The 19,175-nt window shown below is 40.5% G+C and overlaps 1 protein-coding gene across 7 annotated transcripts in view; it reads left to right on the top strand.

The window, feature by feature from the left end:
- The window catches only part of LOC135323049 (uncharacterized), a 36,016-nt gene that overhangs the window by 9,163 nt on the left and 7,678 nt on the right, over nucleotides 1-19,175 (top strand). For 2 of the 7 annotated variants that reach the window (XR_010384152.1, XR_010384154.1), the window contains 3 exons: nucleotides 879-1,066; nucleotides 1,645-1,785; nucleotides 3,761-4,385. Coding sequence is in view for 2 of the 7 variants with exons in the window: in XM_064494388.1 (XP_064350458.1) it covers nucleotides 1,645-1,785; nucleotides 3,761-3,842 (223 nt within the window). In the remaining 5 variants the exon portion in view is untranslated. Of the gene's footprint in view, nucleotides 1-878; nucleotides 1,067-1,644; nucleotides 1,786-3,760; nucleotides 4,386-19,175 lie in introns of those variants that run through there. The other 5 variants (XR_010384155.1, XM_064494388.1, XR_010384156.1 and 2 more) reach the window with 3 other exon arrangements.

The following is a 19,175-nucleotide window of genomic DNA, read 5'->3' as shown; positions in this document are numbered from 1 at the left end:
CATGCTTGGCAGCCTGTGAGAACACAGGCCACAAACATGCCCACGTACAATGCTTATTAAGTGATTGCTTTTGATGCATTAAATTGTAACGGTATGAACTGTAGGGTTAGTAAGCAAAAACAAATTTGGGGAAAAAGCAAATTAGCTATATGAGTTAAAAAACCCCAGTAGTAGATGCAAGTCATTGATACACCTTGTCAATATGGACTTTTATTGTAACACACACGTCTTTGTTAGGACCCTACCTAAAAGTTTGCCTTCATGGGCTCTTAATAAACTGCCCAATCTGGCTTAGTACTATTCCATTCTCTAAGTAGATTAATAACAGAGAGAGCAGAAATGACTAATTTGAGTAGGGAGAGTGTCAGAACACCTGAGGGAAAGTAAATTTATGAGACTTCACAAAAAGAAGCAGGGACCATGGACAAAGATAAACACAAGTTGAGCCTGTCCGAGTTGATTTGCACCCTTGTGTGTGGCAGGACGTGTTCAGACAGCACCGCCCTTGTCCATCGCATGGAGTAGCTCCATTTTAATAGAAAAACCTCTCCCTGAGAAGTGTCTCTAACATTCGGGGTGCTTTGGGGTCACTGTCGTAAGCCCTGGATGTTGTATTTGAGAACCTTCTCCAGGAACCTAAATGGGAGGTTGTCGAGGTTGCTGAGGGTCAAGTGTGGACTCACATTTAGTGGAGAGGGAATTTCTGAGGGAAAAGTGCATGTAATGCTGTGGCCTGGGCAGATGTCACGAAGTAGCACAGAGGTTGGCGTCTGCTGAGTCTGGGCTCAGTCCTTCACTATAAACATTATTATGCTAATAAAAGAGTAATAAGCATTTGGGTTATTACCAGACAGAATTTGGCATGTCCTCCCCTCCAGGTTGTGGTGCCAGGAAACACCCCCACGGCACACTTGGAGCAGCTGGTTCCAGACACACCCTATTCCATGAACATCACTGCGCTCCACTCAGATGGAGGCGGAATCCCAGCCCCACGCGGGGCCAAACACATGAGGCTGAAATCCTTCCCACCCAGTTCCCTTGTGACTCAGTGAGGAAGGCTGGGCAGGTGGGTGCTGAGGGGGGTGCTGAGAGCCGCCGCCACCTTGCTCAGATGAGGGGAGGCCTGGCGCCCACTTCTTCCCGGGTTCCCACGTTCTCAGTCTGAGGGCCCTCTGGGCTGAGTGAGTGTCACTGGGCCGAGTGTCACTGGGCTGTTTCCTCATCTGGGACCTGGGTTAAGGAGAGGTTTTTTCCCTTCTCCTCCCTGCAGTGGGTCTTCTCACCAACTGGGCACTTTTGAAATGTGAGGGCTCAGCCTCTGTTTCATTCAGCAGGAAGTGGTCAGAGTAGTTAAAATCCTGTTCTCTCCCAGTCTGTACATTTAGGCTCCAACCCAGTCTCTGTCCCGAAAAGCTCAGCACGTAACCGTAGCTCTGAACGGAGCACTTCCTACTGTTTAGGGGTCCACATGAGAAAAGTAGGAGATGCGGATTTTATCACAGGGGAGGAAACACCCCAGAGAGTGGTGAAATCCCTGGGCGCAGTGACTCTGACCTGCTTACAGTTCTGTTATACCCCTCCCTCCACCCCCATGTCCACCTGCTCACAGACAGGCCACTGACTCCATTGCGTTGATTTATTTAGGACCATGCAGTGGACCAAGGAATCTGAGTCTTTGGAGAGACAACCATCAGCCTGTCCGTGCCCTGGGATCACGCTGATGGGACAGCTCAGCAGCAAAGGATCATTTTTTGTCCCACCGTTGGTGACCCAGTCGATGAATATGTGAGTCTGATATTCATTTGAGCATTTTGCAACCTCTTGCCTGGTTAGAGGGTGAAATTAAGCTTTCTTCTTTAGAAGTGCTGTGATGACAGTTGAGTCCTGTCTCTTGTGTGACAGTGACAGTGCCTTGTTTGACTTCTGTGTGACAACCACATTTTATATGACTTTCTCTGACCTGGCCAATCAGAATCCTCCCCAGCTTGGGGGTGGTGACGTGGGGCTGTGCCTGGCGATGCAGTGGAGGCCAAGACTGAGGCAGAAGACCTGGAGTCCCCACTGGAAGTCCTGGACCCGGACCCTCCCACAGCAGGGGGCACTGTCACCTCTTTGGTGGTCCTGCCTCCTGGCCTGCTGTCCTGGGCCCTGCTGGGATCCTCTCACCTGGACCTGCATCAGGGGAGTTAGGTTTTAGAAGGTCTGTCAGCCTTCTGGGCTTATTTTTCTTCATATTGCCTGCTCACTTTCCTGTTGGATTTTTGTGTTTTTCTTACATTGATTGTTTTTAAAATTTCTATCACCTAGAGCCCCTGGGCTCAGAGGCGCTGGACATCTGACCAGGGCCAGCGTGGTGAGAGCACCAGCTGCACAGGGAGGCCAAAGTTGGGCCCCTGCCGGCCTGCGCACAGCACCCCACAGTCCGGGCTGGACCCAGCCTGGCTGAGGAGACCTCACGGCTCCTGCGGGGTGGGCAGGCCAGGCCTCAGAAGGCCTGAAGCATTTTTTCTTAATGTTGTATAAGTTTATCTTGTATAGGTTCTTTTTCCTGTGGATACTTGTTTGCCGGTCTGGTGTTTGCAGGTTAATTTTGTTTCTTTCTTGCTCATGCAGAATAATCCAGTTGATTTTATACACTGATCCTCAATCCAGTAACCATGCCCTAATTCACTTCCTAATTGTGAATGTCTTTATATTATGGTGGATTTTCCATGCATGTAATAATGCCGTGCACACACAATGACAGTTTTCTCACTTAAAATGTGATCTTTATGCCTCCTATTTTGTTGTTGTTGTTATTACATTATTATCCTGACAGTGTCTTCAGTACAGTATTGACTAGAAGAGGTGAAAGCTGGCATCTGGTTCATTACAAAGAAAACTCTTTAAGTATTTGCTCATTAATTATATTGTTGGTTATTGTTACTGAATCCAAACTCATTCTGCTCACCACGTGACAGGCCAGTAAATCAGGAGATGAGGTGTTAGGGCAAAGAATAATGACTTTATTGAGAAAGCTGGCTGACCCAGAAGGTGGCAGACTGATGTCCTAGAGCACCATCTTCTCCAAGTTAGAATTCAGTTTCCTTTTATACTAAAAAGAGGAGGGGGAACGCTTGGTTGTTGGAAACTTCTTAATGTAGGAATTCTTTGTTCTTGGAATCCTGTGTTCTTGCAGCTGTCCACCTGGGTGAGATCATGGTGTCCCTGTAAACCTCCAACAAAACAAATGTTGTTTTCTATATTGCAACTTGTTACCTTTATATGAATGGAAAAGTGTAAATATCCTTAAAGGTCAGAGCCTTGGGAACAGGCTCTCTTACTTCAGGCTATTGGCAACATTGTTTTACAAAAGGTGCAGAACTGGCAAGTCTGAGCTTAGGAAACAGGGCACAGGGTTGAAGTCAAAGGAACAGGTCTAGTATGGAGTCAGGTTTGTTCTTTTCTATTCCATTGTCAGTTCACTTAGATAATCAGACTCAGGAAGCTGCCTTTTTTCCTTTTGTTTTCTTTCTGGTTCCTGTTGCTCTGAATGTGTTTCTTCCTGTCTGGATTCTAAATATTGTTGGACTCATCATGCTCACTCATGTTAGATTCAGTTTTCTGTTTCCTTCGTCTGCAGCTCACTTTGCATTTCTGTCTATTAAAAAGCCAGTTTTCAGTCTCTTTCCTTCCAAAGAATATGGACAATACCGTGAGTGGAATTTCTATTGGTAAAGCAATAAAGATGGCAGTCTTTATTAGAGTTCTTCTTCCACAGGGGGAGGAGTAACTACAGCGGAAGTGACCCGAGTAGTCGGAACTGTCTACAGGACCTGCCTGAACGGTTGCAGATTCTGTAAAGCAGAATGGAATTGTCACTTTTGTTTTTGGACAAAAGGCAAGAGCTTGCTGTCTTTTTATGTTCCTCTGCTGTGCTGTTTGCATTTTCTTGGACTGCTGAGTGTGTGATTCCTGTACTTGGGCACCTGTACTCTATGAAACTTAATGCCTGGTGCAGGATGCTTTCTTTTTATTCTCACATTGCTCATCCTAAAGTGCTGTGCTGACTCATCAGAATAGGGTGTTAGTGTGGACATACGTTACTGTGCAGTAGAGTAAACACATCCCTGCCACCCCCACCTTCCTCACCCATTCTGGAAATTGCAAGAATAGGACCCAAAATGTATTTTTACTACAGAACCACAGTTAGACAGCTGCTCAGAGTTTATAATAGCAGCCCTCCTCCGTGTAGCAAAACAAAACAGACACACACATCAAACCCTCAGCACTTTTAATGAGCTGATTCTGGATGTGCTGTACTGTTTTCAGCTTCATTTAGATATTTTTACTTAGCAGGAAGATCCCTAAGAACAACGGAGTGTCCAATCTGTATCTTGCGCAGAGACCAGAACTAACCTGTGCTGATGCTCTTAGCAGGCTGCTGTGGCTGGTGGTGCCACCACGCTGTGGCCACTGCCTGTCCTCCTTGTATCTATTCATCTTATCACAGGTTTCAAAGCAACATTAACCCTGTTCTTTCTTAGTACAACTTTGCAAGATAGACTGCAGGTTTTCGTATCCTAAGTTTTATATATAAATGAAAATTGAAGTTCAGAGAGTTGAAGGGGCCAGAATCAGAAGTGATTAGGTAGTAAGACGTAGTCTAGTAGGGTGAAAATCAGTCTGTGCACTTTTGTTCTGGTTCTAGGTTTTTGCTGCTTGAAAGACAGGTCTGAGTCCTGGCTCTGCCACTGGCTGTCTTGGGAAAATTGCTTAACTTTTCCAAGCCACAGCTTCATTCTTTGTAAAATTGTCTGGTACAGATCTTTTTATGATTGATTGTCTTGTAACAAGTGAGATAATGTGAGTTAAGCCCTTAGCACAATGATCACCAAAGGAAGTGCCCAGGGTTGTTACTACTACTACTACTACTACTACTACTACTACTACTACTACTACTACTTCTTACTATTATTATTATTATTATTATTATTATTATTATTATTATTATTACTAATGTTGCTAAATGTTCATATTATCCCAAGTATATCCTTTTACAAATTGCATAGCTTTATTTGTTTGTGTGCTTGTTTTTATTGAGCTGGATTAGACAAATAACTTTATCTTAGGTTCTGGCATACAGCATAATGATTTGATAGTTATATATATTGTGAAGTGATAACCACAGTAAGTTTAGTTAACTTCCATCATTGTATATGTTTACACATTTTTCTTGTGATAAGATTCTACTCCCTTAGTAATATGAAATATTTTATGTGGGATTATTACTTATGGTCACTGCACTGTATGTGTCATTTATTTTGTGAATGGAAATTTGTATGCATTGGCCCCATTCACCAATATTTCCCCTCCTCCTCCCCACACCTGGCAACCACCAGTCTGTTCTCTGTATCTATGAGCTGCTTTTTGGTTTTGTCTTATTTAGCTTCCACCTGTAAATGAAGCCATGCATGTTTATCTCTATCTGATTTATTTCATTTAGCATAATGCTCTTAAGGTCAATCCAGGTTGATGCAAATAGCAAGATTTCATTCTTTTTAATGACTTAATGGTATTTTGTTAGATATATACTCACATACCAGATTTTCTTTGTCCATTCATCCACTGATGGACACTTAAGTCGTTTCCATATCTTGATTATTGAATTAATGCTGCATTGAAGATGGGCATGCAGAGCTCCTCTCAAATTAGTGTTTTCATTTCTTTCAGATAAATAAGAGTGGAATTGCTGGATCATATAGTAGCCCTATTTTTAGTATTTTGGGAAACCTCCATGTTGTTTAACAGTGTGGCTCCACTAATTTACGTTCCCAACAGTCACAGGTTTCCCTTTTCTCCATGTCTTGCCAAACCTTGTTATGTCTTGTCTTTTTGATAACAGTCATTCTGACACATGTGAGGTGATACCTTGTTGTGGTATTGATTTCTGTTTCCCTGACGACTAATGATACTGGTCCTTTTCATGTTTTAATCAGATTGTGTTTTTTTAATGTTGTTATTATTGAGTTGTAGGAGCTTTTTTAATATACTTTATCACCCCCTTTTCAGTTATTATTTGCAGTTCCATTCAGTAAGGTACCTTTTCATGTTTTTGTTAATTTCCTTTGCTGTGCAGAAGCTTTTTAGTTTGATATAATCCCACTTGCTTATCTTTATTTTTGTTTCTTTTGCTTTTGGTGTCCAATCCAAAAGTTCACCACCAAGATCCAAGATGATGTCAGGGAGCTTACTGCCTGCAATTTCTTACAGTAGTTTTATGGTTTCAGGTCTTACATTCAAATCCTTCACACATTTTGAGTTGACTTTGATAATAAGATAGGTGTCCATTTTCATTCGTCTGCATGTACTTATACAGATTTCCCCACACTGTTTAGTAAAGAAACTGTCCTTTCCCCATTATATATTTTTGGCTCCCTTGTCATGAATTATTGTTGATATATGCACAGGTTTATTTATGAGCTTTATTCTGTTCCATTGATATATGTGTCTGTTTCCAAGCCAACACTATACTGCTTTGATTATTTTCACTTTGTAATGGAAGTTGCTTTCTTTCACAGTTTTGCTAAGAGTTATTTTCATGACTAGTCAATGAATCTTATTAGATACCTTTATACATTTATCCTACTTAATCATTATTTTATCATTGTACTTTTCTGTTAAGGGGCTAATTTAGTTATTTTTTAAATATTAAAAATACATATTTAATGAAGTCATATACTTATTGGACATTTAAATTGCTACATACTTACTGTAAAGGTATTAATAATATAATGATGACTACAGTTTTAACTAGTAAGCCACTGTAGTTTAGTTATTACCATATTTTAACTTCATAGTAGGACTACAATGTGATTAATAATAGTATTCTCAAGTTTAATATGTGGGAAATGAGATTTATATGGATTAAGTCACCTGCCTAACAAACAGAATATTGACCATATGAATTCATGATGGTCTGGCTCTCATTCCATCTCCTATGCTCTGAACCGTATGAACAAGAAAGTGACTGAAGTTATTTTGGGGATCTCAAAAAAGTTTTGCATATTTATTTAATTTAATTATTTTTATTGTTTACCTACTTTTTAAAAAATTTTATTTTATTGACTTAGTTTAATGTGTCAATTTCCAGTGTAGAGCACAGTTTTTCAGTTATACATGAACATACATATATTCATTGTCACAATCTCTTTCACCAAGAGCTACCACAAGATCTTGTATACATTTCCTTGTGCTATACAGTGTAATCTTGTTTATCTATTCTATATATACCTGTCAGTATCTAAAATTTCGAACTCCCAGTCTGTCCCTTCCCACCCCCTCCCCCCAGCAACCACAAGTTTGTATTCTATGTGTATGAGTCTGTTTCTGTTTTGTATTGATGTTCATTTGTATTTTTCTTTTTTTTTTTTAGACTGCACATATGACCAATCTCATGGTATTTTTCTTTCTCTTTCTGGCTTACTTCACTTAGAATGACATTCTTCAGGGACATCCATGTTGCTGCAAATGGTGTTATGTTGTCATTTTTATGGCTGAATAGTATTCCATTGTATAAATACACCATCTCTTCTTTATCTCCTGTCGATGGACGTTTAGGCTGTTTCCATGTCTTGGCTATTGCAAATAGTGCTGCTATGAACATTGGGGTGCAGATGTCTTTTTGAAGTAGGGTTCCTTGTGGCTATATGCCCAGGAGTGGGGATTACTGGGTCATATGGTAGGTCTGTTCCTAGTCTTTTGAGGAATCTCCATACTGTTTTCCACAGTGGCTGCACCAAACTGCATTCCCACCAGCAGTGTAGGAGGGTTCCCATTTCTCCACAGCCTCTCCAGCATTTGTCATTTGTGGACTTTTGAATGATGGCCATTCTGACTGGTGTGAGGTGATACCTCATTGTAGTTTTGATTTGCATTTCTCTGATAGTGATATTGAGCATTTTTTCATGTGTCTATTGATCATTTGTATGTCTTCCTTGGAGAATTGCTTATTTAGGTCTTCTGCCCATTTTTGGGTTAGGTTGTTTGTTTTTTTCTTATTAAGTCATATGAGCTGCTTATATATTCTGGAGATAAGCCTTTGTCAGTTTCATCTTTTGCAAAAATTTTCTCCCATTTGTAGGTTGTTTTGTTTTACTTACAGCTTCCTTTGCTGTGCAAAAGCTCGGAAGTTTCATTAGGTCCCATTTGTTTATTCTTGCTTTTATTTCTATTGCTTGGGTAGACTGCCCTAGGAGAACGTTTTTGAGATCACGTTTTTCCTGTTTTCTTCTAGGTTTATTGTATATTGTCTTATATTTAAGTCTTTGACCCATTTTGAGTTTATTTTTGTGTATGGTGTAAGGAAGTGTTCTAGCTTAATTGATTTACAAGCTGCTGTCCAGTTTTCCCAACACGATTTGCTGAAGAGACTGTCTTTATTCCATTGTATGTTCTTGCCTCCTTTGTCAAAGATTAGTTGACCAGAAGTTTGTGGGTTCATTTCTGGGCTGTCTGTTCTGTTCCAATGGTCCATATGTCTGTTTTTGTACCAATAGCATGCTGTTTTGATGACTGTAGCTCTGTAATATTGTCTGAAGTCCTGAAGAGTTAATCCTCCAGCCTTTTTTTCTTCATTAATGCTTTGGCGATTCTGAATGTTTTGTGATTTCATATATATTTTAGGATGATTTGTTCTAGTTTTCTGAAATATGTCCTGGGTAATTTGATAGGGATTGCATTAAATCTATAGATTGCTTTGGGAAGTATGAGCATTTTAACAATATTGATTCTTCCAATCCAAGAGCATGGGATATCTTTCCGTTTTTTTAAATCTTCTTTAATTTCCTTAATGTTTCCTAGTTCTCTTGTGTATAAGTCTTTCACCTCCTTGGTTAGATTTATTCCTAGGTATTTTATTACTTTTTAGGTGCTATTTTAAAGGGAATTGTTTCTTTACTTTCTTTTCCTGTTGATTCATCATTACTGTAAAGAAATGCAACTGATTTTTGAATGTTAATCTTGTAACCTGCTACCTTGCTAAATTCTTTGATTAGTTCTGGTAGTTTTTGTGTGGACCTTTTAGGGTTTTCTATATATAGTATCATGTCATCTGCATATAGTGAGAATTTTACATCTTCTTTTTCCAATTTGGATCCCTTTTATTTCTCTCTTGCCTGATTGCTGTGGCTAGGACTTCCAAGACTGTTGAATGGGAGTGGTGATACTGGACAGCCTTGTCTTGTCCCAGATTTTAGTGGGAAGCTTTTGAGTTTCTCACCGTTGAGTACTATGCTGGCTGTAGGTTTGTCATATATAGCTTTTATTATGTTGAGATATGTTCCCTCTATACCCACTTTGGTGAGAGGTTTTTTTTTTTTTTTATCATAAATGGGTGTTGAATAGTTATTTTTGAATCTTGACCAGTATTGCATTTTCAGTATAGTCTACTATTATTCTGTTAATATAATGGCTTAATTCATATAATAATATTTTGTTTGAATATGTACAGCATAGTGTGTATATGTGTATGTGTATATATATATACATATACATATATATTCCTTTCCTTACTCTTTTTCATTATGGTTTATTATAGGATATTGAAAAACGTTCCCTGTGCTATACAGAAGGACCTTGTTTTTATATTTATGTGTAGTAGTTTATATCTATTGGAGTTTGTATCTGCTCATCCCAAACATCTAACTTATCCCCCTTCCTGCTTTCCACTTGGTAATCAAAGTTTGTCTTTTAAGTTTGTGAGTCTGTTTCTGTTCTGTAAGTTCACTTGTGGCATGTTTTAAATTCCACATAAAAATTATATCATGGCATTTGTCTTTCTGTAACGAACTTAATTAGTGTAATTTGTAGATCCATGCATTTTGCTGCAAATAGTATCATTTCATTCTTTTTTATGGCTGAGTAGTAGTATTCTAGTGTGTGTGTTTATAAAATATATGTATATCTAAAACACTTCTTCTTTATCCATTTATCTCACAGGGGACATGTAGGTTGCTTACATGTCTTGGCTATTACAAATAGTGCTGTTTGAACATTGGGATGCATGTATCTTTTTAATCTAGTGTTTTCTCTGGATAAACCCAACAGTGGGATTGTTGGATGACATGGTAGCTCTACTTTTAGTTTTTTAAAGAACTTCCTTACCATTTTCCACAGTGGTTGTACCAATTTGCAGTCCCACCAACAGTGTAGGAGGGTTCCCTTTGCCCAGTGTCTCCAGCATTTGTTACTGGTAAACATTTCAATGATGGCCATTCTGACTGGTGTGAAGTGATACCTCATTGTAGTTCTGATGTGAATTTCTCTAGTTATTGGCAACGTTGAGCATCTTTTCATGTGCCTGTTGGCCATTTGTAGTTTTCTTTGGAGAAATGACTAGGTCTTCAGACTGTTTTGGGGTTTGGATCATTTGTTTTGTTGGTGTTGTTACTGAGCTTTATGTGCTATTTGTGTATTTTGGAAATTAAGCCCTTTTTGGTCACATTGTGAATATTTTCTTCAATTTTGTAGTTTGTCTTTTCATTTTCTTTATGGTTTGCTTTGCTGTGTGTGCAAAAAGTTGTAAGTTTGTTTGGGTCCCATCTGTTTATTTGTGCTTTTATTTCTTGCCTTGGGAGACTGACCTAAGAACACATTGCTACAATTCATGTCAGAATGTTTTGCCTATTTTCACTTCTAGGAGTTTTATGGTGCCATGTCTTGTATTTCAATCTTTAAGCCATTGTGAGTTTATTTTTTATGTATGGTGTGAGGGAGTGCCCTAACTTCAGTCACTTACGTGCTGCTGTCCAGTTTTCCCAACACCACTTGCTGAAGAGACTGTCTTTTCTCAATTATGTATCTTGCCACCTTTGCCAAAGATTAACTGTAGGTCTGTGTGTTTATTTCTGGGATCCCTATTCTGTTGCGTTGATCCATATGTCTGTTTTTATGCCAGTACCACACTGTTTTGATTACTGTAGCTCTGTAATATTGTCTGAAGTTTGGGAGGATCATTCCTCCAGCTCTATTCTTTTTCTTCAGTATTGCTTTGACAATTCTGTGTCTTTTATGATTCCATGTAAATTTTAGGATCATTTGTTCTAGTTCTGTGAAAAATGTCCTGGGTAACTTGGTAGGGATTGCATTAACTCTGTAGATTGCCTTGGGCAGTGTGGCCATTTTAACAATATTAATTCTCCCAATCCAAGAGTATAGGATATCTTTCTATTTCTTTAAGTCCTCTTTAATTTGTTTAATCACTGTTTCATAGTTCTTAATATGTAAGTCTTTCACCGGCTTGGCCAGATTTATTCCTAAGTATTTTATTGTTTTGGATGTGATTTTAAAGGGGATTTTTTATTTTTTTTACTTTCTTTTTCTACTATTTCATTGTTAGTGTAAAGAAATGCAACTGATTTGTGTATGTTAATGTTGTGTCCTTCTACCTTGCCAAATGTTTTTGTAGTTCTTCTCTGTCCTTCTTTCTTCATACTCTTCTCTTATGGTTGGTTGATTTTCCTTGTTGTTATGTCTGTGTTTCTCTCACTTGCCTTTGCATATCTAATGTCAGTTTTTGATTTATGGTTACCATGAGGTTCATATATTTTGCTCTGTTACAATATCTGATTGTCTTAAAGTGATTGTCATTTAAGGACATACAAGTTCTAAAAGATCTACTGTGTTATTTTTTTTTGTTTTTGATTTTGTTTTTTACATCTTCATATGCCTTGTATAAATGTTTACTGTAATTATAGTTGTTTTTACAGTTTTTGTTTTTCAGTCTTTATAGTGGCTTAAGTGGATGATTTACAGCCGTTGCTCCATTTTTGCCCTAAAAGTGGGATTTCCCCTTTCACACAAGTTCTTATTTCTTGTTCTTTTTCATATAAAGAAAACCTTTTAATACTTCCTATAAGGTCAGTTTAGGATTGATGAACTCTTAGGTTTTGCTTATCTGAGAAACTCTTTAACTGTCTTTCAATTGTGATTAATAACTTTGCTGACTATGTAGCCTAGGTTCTAGGTTTTTCCCTTTAAGTACTTTAAATATATCATGGCTGTTCCTTCTGGCCTGCAATTGCTGCTGAAAAACAGCTGATAGGCCTCCATGAGCTCTCCTGTCCTCACGACTACAGTTGAAGCCACAGCTGACTGCTAAACAAGCATCAAAAAAAAAGATGAACCTGGCAAAAAAGATCTTCAACTGGAAACATAAAGCGGGGACCACAGCAGGATGGTAGGAGAGGTGTGCTCATGATATAATCAAGCCTCATACCCCCTGGGGTGGGCTACCCACAAGCTGGAGAGTAAATCACAAAGACCCTCCCACAGGAGTTCTAAGCCCCATGTCAGGCTCCCCAGCCTGGGATTCCAGCATTGGGAGGAGGAAGAGGCCCCAGGACATCTGGTTTTGAAGGCCAAGGGTGCTTAGCTCTAGGAGCCCCATGGGGCAGGGGGAAACAGAGACTTCATTCTCTTGGGAGGCGTACACAGAATCTCATGTGTGCCAGGTTCAAGGGCAGAACTAGTGATTTCATAGGAACTTGGGCCAGGCCTGCCTGCTGCTTTTGGAAGGTCTCCTGGGGACATAGGGGAAGGCTGTGGCTCACCCAGGGGATATAAAAACTGGTGGCTGACATTCCAGGAGTGTTTATTTATGTGAGCTTTCCTGGAGGCTGACATCTTGATTGAATCACTAGCACCAAAACCTAGCCCCACCCAACAACCTGTAGGCTTAAGGGCCGGGAAGCCTCAGGCCAAAGAACATACTGGGTGGGAACACAGCCCCACCTATCAATGGACTTCCTGACCTAAAAATACATCGAGACAAGGCCCTACCCACCAGAGGTCCAGGAACAAGCTTCACCCAGCAGTGGGCAGGCACTGACTTCTCCTGCCAAGAAACCTGCATAAGCCTCTAGTCCAGCCTTATCCACCAGGGAGCTGATACCAGAAGGAAGAAAACAACAGTCCCAAAGCCTGTGGAAGGAGCCCACAAACACAGGCCAGAGTCTACACTGGGACTGGCTGGACCCTGGCCCTTGGGTGACAAGAGGAGTGTACCGCTGGGACACATAGAATGTCTCCCACAGAGGGCCACTTCTCCAAGGTTGAGAAACATAACTATTCTACCTAAAAATAGAAATAAAAAGACATCAGAATGAGGCAACAGAGGAATATCTCCTAGGCCAAGGTACAAGACAAAATCCCAGAAGAAGTAAGTGATGAGACAGGCAGTTTATCTGAAAAAGAAGTTAAAGTAATGATGGTGAAGATGTTCAGAGAACTCAAGAAGAGTATAGATGCACAGAGCAAAATTTTTAGCAGAAAGTTGGAAAATATAAAGAATACCCGGAGTTGACTAATAAAGTCACTGAAATGATTTTAATGGCCTAACACACTAGAAGGAACTAAGAATAGACTAAATGAAGCAGAACAGATCAGTGAACTAGAAGACAGATTAGTGGAAGTCACTACTGCAGAACAGAAAAAAAATTGAAGAGGAATGAGGATAGTTTAAGAGAACTCTGGGACAGCATGAAGTGCACTAATACTCACATTATAGGGGTCTCAAAAAGAGGAGAGAGAGAGAAAGGACGTGAGAAAATTTTGGGACAGATAATAACCAAAAGCTTCCCCAACTTGGGAAAGGAAACAGTCACCCAAGTCCAGGAAGTGCAGAGAGTACCACACAGGGTCAGCACAAAGAGGAACACATGAAGGCACAGAGTCATCAAACTGATAAAATTAAGAGTAAGGAGAAAATGTTAAAATCAGCAAGAGGAAAGCAGCAAAATGACATACAAGGGAGCTCCCATAAGGTTATGTTAGCTCATTTCTCAGCAGATAGTCTACAGGCCAGAGGGGAGTGGCACGACATATTTAAACTGATGAAAGTGAAAAATTTACAGCCAAGAATATTCTATCTAGCAAGGCTCTTTTTCAGATTTGATGGAGAAATCAAAATCTTCACAGATAAACAAAAGCTAAAAGAATTCACCACCACCAAGCCAGCTTTACAACAGATGTTAAAGGAGCTTCTCTAGTCATCAAACCATAAGAAAACAGAACAAAAAGAAGAAAGGGGGAAAAAAAGACATACACAAGATTGCTGTGGCTGTTCAGGGTCTTTTACGGTTCCATATAAATTTTGGAATTGTTTGTTCTAGTTTTGTGAAAAATGCCATAAGTGTTTTGACAGAGGTTGCGTTGGATCTGTAGTTTGCTTTGGGTAGATGACCATTTTGATAATGTTGATGCTTCCAGTCCAAGAGCACAAGAAATCTTTATGTTTCTTTGTATCATCTTCAGTTTCCTTCATCAGTGTTTTCCAGTTTTCAGAATATAGTAACCTCCTTGATTATTTATTTCTAAGTTTATTTCTAGGTATTTTGTTCTTTTTGATGCAGTGGAAATGTTTATGCCAGTTATAAGATTCTGGGTTTTGAAGTGAAAAAAAGTGAATGAAAAGCCACAAATTGCAAAATATCCTTCTCTCTTACGGGTGAGTTGTGTTCCATTAGGTAATGTGTATGGTGCATCTTCTTTATCCAGTCATCTGTTGATGTGCACTTGGGGTGCTTTCATGTCTTGGCAATTGCAAAAGTGCTGCTATTAATAGCAGGGTGTGTTACCTTTTTGAATTAATTCTTACTTTGTGGTTGGCTTTACTCCTTTAATAACTATGTAAGTTCAAAAAGCTACAGCTCTAAACCTTCTTAGAGACAGTGAACAGTAGATATATGTAAATTTAAAAAATACGTGCAGTAAGAAGAGCTGATGGGCTTATGAAGGATTTCCTTTAATGTGACATTTTCCTCTTTTTTTGCCTTTAGAATTCTGTTATTGTCTTTCTTTTTGACTTTTTTTTTAATTGATTTATAATCATTTTACAATGTTGTGTCAAATCCCAGTGTAGAGCATAATTTTTCAGTTATACATGAACATATAGATATTCACTGTCACATTTTTTTGTCTGTGAGCTGCCATAAGATCTTGTATATATTTCCCTGTGCTCTACAGTATAATCTTATCTATTCTACAACTTTGAAATCCCAGTCTATCCCTTCCCACCCCCTTCCCCCTTGGCAACCACAAGTTTGTATTCTATGTCTATGAGTCTATTTGTTTTGTATTTATGCTTTGTTTTTTTGTTTGTTTTTTTTTTAGAGTCCACATATGAGTGATCTCATATGGTATTTTTCTTTCTCTTTCTGGCTTACTTCACTTAGAATGACATTCTCCAGGAGCATCCATGTTGCTGCAAATGGCGTTATGTTGTCGGTTTTTATGGCTGAGTAGTATTTCATTGTATAAATATACCACATCTTCTTTATCCAGTCATCTGTTGATGGACATTTAGGCTGTCTCCATGTCTTGGCTATCGTAAATAGTGCTGCTATGAACATTGGGGTGCAGGTGTCATCCTGAAGTAGGGTTCCTTCTGGATACAAGCCCAGGAGTGGGATTCCTGGGTCATAGGGTAAGTCTATTTCTAGTCTTTTGAGGAATCTCCATACTGTTTTCCACGGTGGCTGCACCAACCTGCATTCCCACCAGCAGTGTAGGAGGGTTCCTCTTTCTCCACAGCCTCTCCAGCATTTGTCATTTGTGGATTTTTGAATGATGGCCATTCTGACTGGTGTGAGGTGATACCTCATTGTAGTTTTGGTTTTGCATTTCTCTGATAATTAGTGATACTGAACATTTTTTCATATGCCTGTTGATCACTTGTATTTCTTCCTTGGAGAATTGCTTGTTTAGGTCTTCTGCCCATTTTTGGATTGGGTTGTTTGGTTGTTTCTGTCATTGTCTTTAAATTTCACTTTTTGAATAATGATAGGTCTTGGTGTGAGTTGGTTTGAGCTGATCACATTTGGGACTCTCTGATTCCTGTGCCTGGATATCAGTTTCCTTCTTCAGATTAGGGGAGTTTCCATCCATAATTTTATCAAAGGTTTTCTCACCCTTTCTCTCTCTTCCTTCAGGGACCCCTATAATGTGAGTGTTACTGTGCTTGATACTGTCTCAGAAGTCCCTTAGCCTCGTGTAATGTGCTTTTTCTTCTTGCCTTTCTGATTGGGTGCTTTTCATTATTCTATCTTACGGATTGCTAATGGGTCATCTGTACTGCCTGATCTTCTGTGTTACCTACACTTCTGGTCTAACTGGTTCTTTCTTAGATTTTCTACTTCTTTTTGAAAATTCTCCCTGTGTTCATCTGTTCTTTTTCCCAGTGCAGTTATCATTCTTATTACTGTTGCTTTGATCTCTTTGTCAGGTAAATTATTTATTTCTTTTCATTATGGTTATTTCCTTATTCTTTCATATAATACATGTTCCTGTGTATTCTCATTTTAACTTGCTATATCTCTGTGCAATTAGATGAAACAGTTACCTGTCAGAATTAAAGGTGTGTCCTTGTGTGAGAGCACTCCTGTGCAGTCTTCTGTGCTCAGCGGGTTTGTGGGGAAGAGCTGGACCTGAAGTGATTCTGGGCTGCCCTCTTCCCTCAGGACGTGCTGGCAGCCCCTGCAGTGGGGGCGGCAGGGCTGGAGTCAGAGGGACTGGAGCCAGTACCAGGTTCAAGCAGGGGCTTCTCCTCTGCTCAGTGACTGTTCCAGCCCTATCAGGGGTGGCACGGGGTCCCGTGGAGCTGGAGCAGGATCTCTGTGGGAGTGGGGTTCTCCTGGGTGTGGTGGCAGTCTTTGCTTTGGTTTGGGATGTGGCTGAGGCCTGAGGGCTTGCAGCGGCCCTTCTGTACTGGTATAACCTTTTCTCTGGCGTGCAGCTTGGCTAGAGGGTGGGTCAGGGCCAGAGAGATTAGGGCCACAGCTCTGAGCTGGCCCCACTGCCTGTCGGGTGTGCACAGGAAAGTGAGTTCTGGGGATGGCAGGCTCTGCCCTGGTGCTAGTGCTATTCCCTGCAGAGGGTGTGCAGGGACACTCTAGCTGGCCGTGACTGCTGGCCGTCTTTTCAGAGGCAGGGCCACACCCAGCCAGCGCCACTTTCTCCCATGGTGTGCACGCTCACTGGCAGTGGAGGCCTCCGTCTGAGGGGGGAGCAGGAGCCTGGGGAAGTCCGGGGGCCCGTCTGAGCCACCCCCGCAAGCCGGCCAGAGCCCCAAGCAGTGTTCAGCCTGCTGTGTTCCTGCCGTGACAGGGAGTCACTGGGTCTCTGCACAGGCTCTTCAAGAGCAGAGGCTCAGCTTCTTACAGTGCTCCAGAAAGCCCGCTGGTTTTCACCCCAGCTGAGGGGGCTCCTTATCCCAGTGCTGAACCCCATGCCTGGGGTGCCTAATACATGGCTCAAACCATGATGTAAGGCGCGGGTGATTGTCAGGGATGGAGCAGCGTCGGGACCTCATGCTGTCTGAGCATGGATGCCCACAGCTCCTAGTGTGTGTGGCCGCTGGAGGGCCCTGCGGGGAGCAGCTGTAAATCTGTTTGGCACAGATAGATGGGGCTTGTCATGATTATTCCTCACAAAGATGGTGTAAGGTCAGGCTATGCCATCTTATTTTCCAAGGGATTGAATATTATAATGTGTAATGTGCCCCAGCTGCCTAGTGTGAGCAGCATAACTGCAGGTGCTCTGGGTCCAGGAATGCAAGCTCCAGTTATGCTCTCGGGAACAAAAGGAGTAGGTCCTAAACGGGCATGTTTACCATAAACGCTCTTATACGTGTCAGTCATGGGGAGCACCAGATTAAGAAATGGATGCTGCCTGAGTTTAGTATTGAATTATTAGAGAATGTAATGAATGTACAAGATTCAGGATCAGAATTAGGGGGGAAGGTATTGCTCAAGTGGTAGAATATGTGCTTAGCATGCGTGAGGTCCTGGGTTCAATCCCCGGTACCTCCACCATAAATAAAGTAAGTGAGTAAGCAAAAGTAAGTAAATAAATAAATAACCCCTGCCCCAGAAAAGATTCTGGATCAAACTTAGTGCAATGAAAAGTGGAAGTGATCCAAGGAGTACATACAGTAAGAAATAAAGTCCTGAATTTAATCATCTTGTTTGACTTTCCCAGTGGGTAAAAAATGATTAGGGTTTTGACTAATGTTGTTTTGATTAAACTATAGAGTGTGATCAATTGTGAAGTGTGAAAGTCTAAGGATATTTGTAGTAAGGTTAGCATTGTGATGATACCGTTTTGGGGGCTAATGATTCCTGGGATAGATGTAGTGGGCTGGCTGTGTGTGCTGGGGGAAGAAGACAAGTTGCTGATGCAAGAGGAGGCACTGATAGAGAGGAAGGCTAGTGAAAAGTGAAGGCTAGCATCACTCAGAGTTGATTCAGGAAGAATGAGCTAATAAGGCTGGTTAATAGACCACGAGATGTAGTGTTAATTCAGAGGATATAACTTTTGATAATTATGTTAATGGTATTAATATAATGTTTGGAATAATGAGTTTTATTTAGCCTTGAAGAAGGTTAAGACTGTACATAATCAGTACCGTAGGCATTGGATCCCACAGCTATTAGCGGTGCAGCCGCACAGGCAGTGAGCACTGACAGTAGGTATTATGCCAGCTAATGTAGAATGGGTGCTGAGCATGCTGACAGTTGCTGTAATGAATAATGATGATATTATGCCATCTAAGCATAGTAGTGGGGATATTAAGTGTGATTGTATATTAGTATCCATATAGGATGCTGTAAATGCAAAAATGACAGTAATGTAGACTGATGCCATTTGATAGTTATGAAGCTAATTATAATTTTATGAGTCAGAATGTTTTTGTTTAAACTAGTTATCATACATCCATTCTAATCCTTTTAAATTCATTCATAGGCTACCCTTATGGCTACTAGTAATGAGGATGGAGTGTGTGCTATGAAAACTTTAGTTTTTAAGTTACTCTTTTGAAATGTTCAGGGTAGGGGTAGGAGGAGGCCAACTTCTAGGTCAAATAATAGAAAAGTAGTGACAACTGAGAGTAAATAAATGGAGAAGGTGGGCATACTGGCCCTATAGTATCAGACCCACATTTGTGTGGGCTTGATTTTTCTGGACAGACACTTATTAGAGGAGGTCAGAGTGTGACCAGGACAAGCTGTGAGTCTGGCAGTGCACTGGTGAGTGACGTCAGTATAAGCTTTATTATTCTTTCTCCAGTTACACGAAAAGCCGTAGGTTGGAAGTCAGTTGTACTGTTTAAGTCTAAAGAATAAAATGCTCATCAATAG

Source organism: Camelus dromedarius, chromosome 15 (assembly GCF_036321535.1).
Source record: "Camelus dromedarius isolate mCamDro1 chromosome 15, mCamDro1.pat, whole genome shotgun sequence".
NCBI classification, from domain to species: Eukaryota; Metazoa; Chordata; class Mammalia; order Artiodactyla; family Camelidae; genus Camelus; species Camelus dromedarius.
This window is presented reverse-complemented; position numbering and strand designations above follow the sequence as displayed.